Below are 10,886 nucleotides of genomic sequence, written 5' to 3'. Positions count from 1 at the left end.
GGCGGATTTGCTGTAACCCTCTTGTAAATTAGTTTAATCACCAGTAGGGTGTGAATATAGCCTTAAAAATAGCGATATCGTAACGCGCCTTAAGCCTATCTTTAAGTGATTCATTTTCTAATTTTCCGCCTCAAATATAACATACGGTAAAGATGGAAACAATAATAAAACTTTTTCATGTCCACCCTTTGGGTTTTAACTATCCACATAGCCTCAAAGGGAAAAAAAAGAAAAAAAACCGCGAAAGCATTAGTTTCATAGCGTTTATTCCAACTATTCAATATCCAAACATGTTCAAGAATAATTCACGAGTGTAAAGTAAAATAGATTCATGGAGTGATGATCTAAAAGCCTGTGTCCTTTATAAGCACATTTTTCGTCTCTCCATATATACATACATATGCAGACAATTTCCACCTCTCTAAAGAGCATTTATGTCCAAATTGGTAGCTTTTGTGGGCCATTTCTTGCTAGCGTGGTCCATGATATCTTCAATCAAAAGTGTCATGTTGATGTAAGAAGACCCACCCTCTTCCATGGCCCTCCTTGCCTTCTCCCCGAACTCTTTTGCTCTCTTTCTCCTTTCTTCTCCTTCATCTCCCTCATCCATCAACCTCTCTACACCATTTTTAACAGTTTCCATCTTCACAAATACATCCACATTCTCATCTCGTTCCCATTTAATTGCACCCAGGAAGACGCCCAGATCGACTCCGATTCTCAGAACTTGTACAAGAAGCTTCTCATTGAGGAACTGCTCTCCAAAGAGAGGCCAAGTCAACATGGGAACACCCGCACTGATACTCTCCAATGTGGAATTCCAACCGCAATGCGTTAAGAACCCTCCAATTGCCGGATGCGATAATATTAGTATCTGTGGCGCCCATCCTCTGATTATAAGACCCCTTTCCTTTGTCCTCTCCTCAAATCCTTCAGAAAGCCATTCCTCTATCTTGGCCGGTTCCATGACGTCTCTAATCACCCAAATGAACGGTTGATTTGAAGCTTCCAAGCCCAAACCAATCTGTATCAACTGGGAAGGAGAAACGCGGCATGCGCTTCCAAAACAAACATAAACAACTGACTTGGGCTTCCTTGAATGGAGCCAACTCAAGCATTCGTGCTCATTGATAGAGGTTTTGTTCCCTCTTACCATCTTATCCGACATCTCCTTGTTGCGGAGAGAAACTGGCCCGACGTTCCATACCTTCTTTCCCATAGCCTTTTGGTAATACTCAACGTATTCATTCTCCAATTCTGCAAAACTGTTCACCACTACGCCGTAAGATTTTGAATCGCCATCTTTGAATCTACCAAATATCTTTTGAAAATCAATCTGTCCTTGGGTCGCACCCGGAACCAGCTGGGCTTTCGGTATCTCAATTCGATGAGGCAAGCCTGGAACGGCGACTGGGTCTAACTCAGAGACGACGTTTTCGTGAGACTTGTAATGATACGCATTGTGCGAGCATAAGAGAGAGAAACAGCACATACCATGAAAAACGATCCTTGGTATCTGAAACTTGCTAGCGGTTTCACACGTCCATGGAAGCAAAGAGTCTGAAATAATACAGCTCGGACGGAATTCGTGGTCTTGAAGATACTGTTCTATTGGCTGCTGCAGCAAATCAACCGCCTTGTAGAAATCCAAGGCGAACTCTGGAGCGATAGAGTCCATGTTTTCGCTTCCATCCGGCAAGCCGGCTTCCTGACATGGGAAGCGGAGCTCAGCAAGTTGGATTTGGAGACCGGATTCGATGGCGTGGTCGATTCTGTTCTTGACTCGAGCAGCATTGAGGGTTGTGGTGATTATGGTAGCTACCACGCCGCGCCTTGCGAACAAGTGGGCCAGGTCGAACATGGGGATCATGTGACCTGGGGCCAGGAAAGGAATGAAGATGAAGTGAAGATGGTGGGATTGTTGTGAAGCCATGGTGAGTTATGCGGAGGACACAAAAGAAAAAGCTGAATTGTGATTTGAGGGTAGGAGGGTCTGGTGCATATAGCCAGGAGCCGGATACGGATCCTCTGTTTGCGTCATTCAGCAAAAGTGGTTGTTGCAGTCTAATTGGACCGTCTCATTGTGTAATGCATTGAATAATGCATCGCTGACTGACATGGACCCATCACTATACAGCAGAGGAAAAACGCAGGACAGTCGTGATTTTGGCAAACAGAGGATCCGGACAGAAGCCAAGAAGCTTTCGAATTAAATCCAAACCGTGCGACTAGTGGATTGTGAATGGCCCAGATATCAGTATTTAGGATGGTGTGCTAATGGAAGCCGATTGCGTGGTGTGACGCACACCACCTATCTCCGCGGTGTGTTCAAGTGGAAAAATATTGTGTGCACCATGATGTATGTGTTACAATGTCCATCCATTTTTCCGGACGCGGATTTCCTGCGAAAGCCTTTGCAGGAAGTTCCTGCGCTGGGAACACAGGTGGGGCCCACTGGGAGGTTTGTGAGAAATCTACACCGTCCATCCGTTTTTTTGAGTTATTTTAGGACATGAAGCCAAAAATGAACCGTATACAATGCTCAAGCGGGCCAAAAACGTGATAATTGAACGCCTACAGTTGAAATATACGTGGGGCCACAGAAGTTTTGCATTACGCTAATACTTGTGTTTTCAGTTAATCCCAGTCGGAATGACGTTATTAACGGTATGGATGGCGTGTAAACATCACTGTCAAACCCAGGTAAGTTTCAACGGTAGGAATTTCCCTAACTACCTTTTCATTTATTAAGGCCCACTTGAGTCTTGGATCCTGTTCGATTTTGGTTTAATCTACTAAAATTAGCTCACAAAATGGATGGACGGAGTAGATTCCTGAGAAACATCACGGTGGGCCCCACCTACGTTCCCAGCGCAGGAACTTCCTGCGAAAGGCTTTCGCAGGAGATCCGCGTCCCATTTTTCCACATCATTTTTACGTCATGAGCCTATTTTGAAGCAGATCCATGCCTCAAGTAGACCACACCAGAAAAAGCAGTGGGGATTGAACCCCTACTAGGGCAACAGAAGTTTTGGATCGAGCTGATATTTGTGTTTTTCCTCTGTTTTGACCTTATAAATAGGTTGGATCGCAAATAAACATCACGGGAGCCATAGGAAGGTTTCAATCAGTGGATGTTATTTTCCCACATCTTTCTATAGTGTGGTCAATTTGAGATTTGGATCTGCCTCATTTTTCCGCGCATTCCCTCAAATGATCTCACAAAATGAATGGACGGTTTGGATATAACATATACATTATGGTGGGGACACAGAATTTTGCCACGTCAACACACCATACAGGTAGCTGATGTGAGGCACACCACACAATCTGCTTCCGCTTTTTAAATTGTGCGGCATCCAACAGTTTGATCTACCAAATGAACGGTTCAGCATCATCATTGACCGGCCGAGAATCGCAACAGTCATATGTATGGTGCGTGATTCCAATGGCGCATATTCTGCCAGATCGAAACCTACTAAGTTGGGCCAGATCGTGACCGTGGCTGACCGTGGGCCGACCTTAATGTATGTGCTGTGTATTCATGCTGTATATTATATTTTCCAACTTAATTCAGAACGTGTGCCAAACAATGAAGCAATTCACATCTCAGCTGAACCACACGATAGAAAATAGCAGTGATTGCTGCTACCATTATAAACTTACTAGGCTCACCCTAATGATTATTTGTCATCCTAACATTTGTTAAGGTTAAATATATATTGAAAAGAAAATACATATATGAGCTTGATCCAAAACTTTTGTAGCATGTAAAATGTTTTTAATGATTAAGCACCACTGTTTTAATGTGGTGTGGTCCACTTGGGATCTGGATCTGCTTCAATTTTGATCCTACATGTTAAAACGAGCTGAAAAACTAGATGGACAATTTCAACACATGCATACACGGCACGACTTGTCCTATCAACTCCAGACTGAAGGGGACCAGGGTGAGTACCACCACCGCATGTCCCGCGCTTGCCTCCTTAATATACTCTTCCATGGGGGCATTTATTGTATTGGTTGTGAGTGCCTCTCTACCTGGAGTGTGAGTTGTGACACATGGGTAGGAAAAAAGTCTTCCAGATACTTGGAGCATTTTTTGTAGATCATAACTAGTATAAATCCAATTTTACATATCATTGAATGATCGACGAAGTAATGCGACTGGGTTATTCAAAAGTTTAATGAACAAAGAGAGAAACATTGTCGAGCGATTAAAGATATGGAAGGCGACTGAGAAATATAGAACTTGGACGACAAAAGAGAAACAATCACAAAAAAGTAACGTAACAAGAGAAGAATCTAGAGAGTGGTTTTTCAACTACTTTAACTGTTGGAGTAATGAAATAAGTATATAGAAGAGTGAGCTGCATAGCATGTCACGCCCCAAACCTAGAAATCGGGCTCACAAAATCCCCGATTGTCGAATCTGGTACCGACAGCCTCCGTAGTACTCCATTCTCGGCTCCCAGCGCTCATACACCAGATTCCGATCCTGGGATCTTACAAGGAGGATTTTTCAACGTACATTTGTCTCATTAAAAGCATAACCACAAGTTTACCTAAATCACAAAGGCAACATCATCATCACATATCGAGTAATATAAACATTTGAATATAGTACTATAAGGGAAATACATATATCGAAATCAAAGCTTCAGAAGACCGCTGCACACTCCATGCTCAACACTGCTACAACCTAACGCCACTTGCACGCATCTATCGTGCATAAGCTTATAGAAAGCTTAGAGGGTGGTGTAAGTGTGTGCACAAGATAAATGTCAAGTATTCAATATAATGTCATAACTATACAATGTTGGAAATACTAGCAAGATCATGAATCATATAATATCAGAGTAAGCGGAAACATACTGGTACATCCATGAATGCTATCAGCCGTACCAAGGCTATGTGATACAAGACGTGAATGCTAACGGCCATATCAAGGCTATACGATGCAAAAACGTAATAAGCCAATATCACATACTGAGGATGCAAAGTAATATACAAATCCTGTTAAGTCCGTCTAGGCCATATAAGTGCAGAAACATAACAATTCAAAATGCCATATGCCACGGATGTAATGCAATATGCGATGCAAATGAAATGACCAAGCTGGAATGAAGTCGGGATGATAGTACGTAGTATCACAGGCTATAAGGTCCATCAAAAGGGAATTCTATCCAAACCAGTCCCATGCCTAAATTTAGATAGTCAGACATAATGTAGTAAACTCCTGATCTCAGATTGGTCACGCGCCCCAACCGAAATCTTAACCGTTGCGAAGGTACACAATAAATTAGTTGTGCATTACCAGCCTGAGTGGATAGTGAATAAATGAATGAATGAGTAAAATGCTAAGTATACAACTACTCGATAAGTCCACATATCCGTACCGTACATCTCTAGGATCATCACTGGGGTCTAGTACACTCTAAACTAGATTGTCGCCCCATCGCGCACAACAAGGTGAGTGGAAGAGACCTCACTATCCGCCTGCCAATATTAGGCCCAGCTCATCGATAGCGAACCTATTCCTCAAGCTAGTCAAACTCAGCCTAACTTTGCCCCCTTCTCTTGGACAAGTAAGGCCGCACCCCTTTTTAACCGACCATGACATGGGAGACGCGACCTAACAGTATACGGCCCTCATGCGGTCAAACATCCACTTGGTCTAGACGTTGGAGCAACCTCTGGAACCAAGAGGGTTTAGAAAATTTCACCTAGAGATATCTATAGCACCCCATGTAGAACAGATTTTCGATGTCTCATTTGGCCATCCACGATATGCTTATGGAGCCTAAGGCCCTGATGTCACTAGGGCGTATGGTGGTCATGTTACACAATGTGAGATGCATGAGCCACACTGTCCAGTCATGCAGCAATCCTGCGTGTACCATGCACTCATGTGGACAACTCCTCCTATTATGGAGTCTCATAATAATCTGCACAATAGCATGTGCTATGATCAATCACTCCTCGTATCAAGCATACATATGATGCGCATGGGCATGGATCGTGCAGTTATACTAAGCATGTTATAAGATGATGGTGTACTCTCCTCATATCAAGGATGGGCCTAGACAGCTTACTCATAACAAGAATGGGTCTCATAATGGGCCCAAGGGAAGGTCACAATGTGGACATCTAACTATCATTGTCCATCAATATAAATATTTAACCAATATCGCTCCCAAGTAGTGGCTCACATAAATATCATTACATACATTATAGTGAAATCATACATTACATCGGTCCGCACATTCATCGCATTGGGCCTCAATCAAGGGCCACATATACACCACATTAGGCCTCGCCATACGGGCCACAAATACATCACAATAGGCCTTATCAAATGGGCCACAAATACATCACAATGGGCCACATACCTGGGCCTCAAATACATCACAACGGGCCACATACCTGGGCCTCAAATACATCACAATGGGCCACATACCTGGGCCTCAAATACATCACAATGGGCCACAAACATGGGCCTCAAATACATCACAACGGGCCACATACTTGGGCCTTAAATACATCACAACGGGCAACATACATGGGCCTCAAATACATCACAACAGGCCACATACCTGGGCCTCAAATACATCATAATGGGCCACATACCTGGGCCTAATGCATATCATATGAGCCTCATTAAATGCGATACAAAAACATCACAATGGGCCTCATTACATGGGCCGCACATACATCACATTGGGCCTCATATCTGGGCTGCATATACATCAAGTGGGAGGCACCAATGCGCCACACCAATGAGCCTCATGTACATCAAGTCGGGCTCCCAGCTGCAAGGTTTCCACCGTCCAGATGAACGGTGGGATACAACACACGCCACTGTGGGGCCCACAGAACTTGTTGACGTTAACGACATCTCTATCGTCCCTATCAATGGACGGATGGTGTGGATTAAATCCATACATTTGGTGGGTCCCACTGTCCTAGCTAGACAGTGGTTAAAACACATATATCAGGTGAGTCTAGCATCGTCCATGTGCTGGATGGTGGGGGCACGGTACAGATATGGTGGGGTCCACGCGGGTGGCCCACCCAGCTCGGGATCTAGCTGATCTTTGTATTTCCCTTCATCCAGGGCCTGTCTAGGAGGGACAGCTTGGATACAACACGTACATGGGGTGGGTCTCACCATCCAGATTTGCTGGACGGTGTGGATCTCAAATCAAGGTGGGCCACGTCTGTGCCTTGGACGGCCTGGCTCCCAACACGTCATCAGGTGGGCCACAAGCATCATTAACATAAAAAAAGAGAAAAAGGGAGAGAGAGAGAGAGAGAGAGAGAGAGAAGAACAGAGAAATTGGATGGTGGAGGGACCCCGCCACTATGGGCCCCTCTAGGATCTACAACACATACATCAAACGGGTCCCACAAGGATCTAAAGGTAAAGATCTACTCTAGAAACACCCACCATTTGCTTCTTCTTGGACTTCTCCTCATCTTTAGCTCTAATGGAACATGATTTAACAGTTGAGATTGATCATAGAGGGTGAGATTGGATGGTAGGAAGGCGGGCTACACTAGTTCTTCTCATGAAAAGCTTGGACGGTTATCTCCTTTGGGGTTGCTTGGGAGAATGAGAGAGAGAGATGAGAGAGAGAGGTGCAAGAGAGAGAGAGATGGGTGTGAGTAATGGAGTGATGGGGAGTGAGTGATGGGTGTACTTGACTAGGTATGGGTTTTAAGAGAGAGTTGACTTTGGGGAGGGTGGTTGTGATGGGAGTGATGGGATGTGTACTTGACATTTGATGTGATGGATTCTCTTGGGATTGCAAAGCGTGGTGTTTTTCTTGAACTGAACGCGGGCCTACATCTCCTGGCCTGGGTATCGCCTTAACGGGCAAGACGGGCATCGAAACTATGGCGATGGCGCGGTTGCAAGAGTACAAGTTTCGAGTCGAGCCGACTCTAATATACGGGACACGACTCAGGATCGCGCGTAAACGCTGATAACAGATAACGGGTTGTCGAAATTTGACCTTGAGGACCGCGGGAATCTATAGAATGGTACGGGCTAGGATATGGGCCTCACAGCTCTCCCCTCTTAAAAAAAATTGTCCTCGAAATTTATAGAACAGACAAGGGAAGAGGAAACATCATCAAGTATATATGTCAAGGCACAATCAATATACAAAAGGATGAAGACATCGCTCTCTAATCTCAACCTCGCCCTCCCAAGACACATCATCAACACTATGGTGACCCCACTGATCCTCGGATTCTGGTCAGAAACGACCAAGACTGGAATACTAAGCAACCTCACAATCTCAATGGTATGGAGCTATATCAGAAAATCTCTAGGTTATTCGAACTCGGGGGTCTAACCATTCTAAGTTCTTAACAATTATAGAGTGCAGAGTAGCTATCAGTAGATATGTGATGTTATTCTTAGGTATTCCCAAGTGATGCTTTGATACCATCTTCTGTCACGCCCCAAACCCAGAAATCGGGCTCACAAAATCCCCGATTGCCGAATCCAGTGTCGACAGCCTCCATAGTACGCCAGATTCCGATCTTGGGATCCTACAAGCAGGATTTTCCAATGTACATTTGTCTCATTAGAAGCATAACCACAAGTTTACCCAAATCACAACGGCAACATCATCATCACATATCCACTAATATAAACATTTGAATACAGTGCTGAAAGGGAAATACATATATCGAAATCAAAGCTCCAGAAGACCGCTGCACGCTCCATGCTTAATGTTGCCGAATCCAGCGTGTGCATAAGATAAGTGCCAAGTATTCAATACAATACCATAATCATACAATATCAGAAATACTGGCAAGATCATGAATCATACGATATCAGAGTAAGCGAAAACATACTGGTAAATCCATTAATGCTATCAACCGTACCAAGGCTATGTAATGCAAGGCATGAATGCTAATGGCCATATTAAGGCTATGCGATACAAAAATGTAATAAGCCAATATCATATACTGAGGATGCAAAGCAATATGCAAATCCTTCTAAGTTCATCTAGGCCATATAAGTGCAGAAACACAGTAACCCAAAATGTCATATGCCGCCGTTGTAATGCAATATGTGATGCGAATGAAATGACCAAGCTGGAGTGAAGTCGGGATGATAATACGTGGTATCACAGGCTATGAGGTCCATCACAAGGGAATTCTATTCAAACCAGTCTCATACCTAAATTTGGATAGTCAGACACAATGTGGAAAACTCCTGATCTCAAGTTGGTCACGCGCCCTAACCGAAATCCTGGCCATTGGGAAGGTACACAACAAATTAGTTGTTCACCACCAGCCCAAGTGGATAGTGAATGAATAAGTAAAATGCTAAGTATACAACTCCTGCTCGATAAGTCCACATATCTGTACCATACATCTCTGGGATCATCACCGGGGTCTAGTACACTCCAAATTAGATTGCTGCCCCACGCGCGCAACAAGGTGAGTGGAAGATACCTCCCTATCCGCCTGCCAATATGGGGCCCGGCTCGTCGATAGGAGACCCATTCCTCGAGCTGGTCTAACTCAGCCTAGCTTTGCCCCCTCCTCTCGGGCGGTTAAGGCTGCACCTCCTTCTAACCGACCACAACACGGTGAGAGGCGCGGCCTAACGGTATACGGCCCTCATGCGCTCATGCATCTACTCGGTCTAGATATTGGAGTAACCTCTGGAACCAAGAGGGTTTAGAAAATTTCACCCAGGGATATCTATAGCACCCCATGTAGAACAGATTTTCAGTGTCCTATCTGACCATTCACGATATACCTGTGGAGGCTATGACCCTGATGTCGCTAGGGCGTATGATGGTCATGTCACACAATGCGAGATGCATGAGCTACACTATCTAGTCATGCAGTAATCCTGCGCGTACCACGTGCTTAGGTGGATAGCTCCTATCATGGAGTCCCATAATAATCTGCCCAATGACATGTGTTATGATCAATCACTCCTCATATCAAGCATACATATGATGCGCATGGGCATGGATCGTGCCATTATACTAAGCATGTTATAAGATGATGGTGTACTCTCCTCATATCAAGGATGGGCCTAAATAGCCTACTCATAACAAGAATGGGCCTCACAATGAGCCCAAGGGAAGGTCACAATGTGGACATCTAACCATCATTGCCCATCAATGTGGACATTTAACCAACATCGCTCCCAAGTAGTGGCTCACATAAATATCGTTACATACATTATAGTGAAATCACACATTACATTGGTCTGTACATTTATCGCATTAGGCCTCACTTAAGGGCCACATATACACCACACCGGGCCTCGCCATACAGGCCACAAAAACATCACAATGGGCCTTATCAAATTCACCACGAATACATCATAACGAGCCACATACCCGGGCCTCAAATACATCACAACGGGCCACATACCTGGGCATCAAATACATCACAATGGGCCACATTCCTAGGCTTCAAATACATCACAACGGGCCTCATACCTAGGCCTCAAATACATCACAATGGGCCACATACCTGGGCCTATTACACATCATAATAGGCCTAATTAAATGGGATACAAAAACATCACAATGGGCATCATTACATGGGCCACGCATACATCATATTGGGCCTCATATTTGGGCCGCATATACATCAAGTGGGCCGCACCAATGGGCCTCATGTACATCATGTCGGGCCTCAAGTGGGAGCTTAGATTACACCTAAAATCATTTTAATAGTGGCAGGTGCAACATGTGTATCATTGTACACTATCATTTTATGGGGCACATGGCTCACTAATGATGATTAACACTGTCCAAACATTGTCTAGCACCGTCTAGATCATCTGGACGGTGTGGATGAAACAAATACATTACAATGGCCCCAAAACTTGCTGATGA

The 10,886-nt window shown here is 44.3% G+C and overlaps 1 protein-coding gene across 1 annotated transcript; it reads right to left on the bottom strand.

The window, feature by feature from the left end:
* Positions 1 to 288: 288 nt before the first annotated feature.
* On the bottom strand, positions 289 to 2,110 carry LOC131225878 (UDP-glycosyltransferase 73C3-like). The gene has a single exon (XM_058221476.1). The coding sequence runs from the start codon at positions 1,931 to 1,933 to the stop codon at positions 422 to 424; it is 1,512 nt and encodes a 503-aa protein (XP_058077459.1). The 5' UTR covers positions 1,934 to 2,110; the 3' UTR covers positions 289 to 421.
* Between the last annotated feature and the right edge of the window lie 8,776 nt (positions 2,111 to 10,886).

This window comes from Magnolia sinica, chromosome 14, assembly GCF_029962835.1.
Source record: "Magnolia sinica isolate HGM2019 chromosome 14, MsV1, whole genome shotgun sequence".
Lineage (NCBI taxonomy): Eukaryota > Viridiplantae > Streptophyta > Magnoliopsida > Magnoliales > Magnoliaceae > Magnolia > Magnolia sinica.
The sequence above is the reverse complement of the archived record's forward strand: the minus strand, read 5'-3'. Positions and strand labels throughout refer to the sequence as shown.

Excerpts from the sequence above, each read along its gene's own strand:
- LOC131225878 (XM_058221476.1), bottom strand. The coding sequence starts at position 1,933 with ATGGCTTCACAACAATCCCACCATCTTCACTTCATCTTCATTCCTTTC.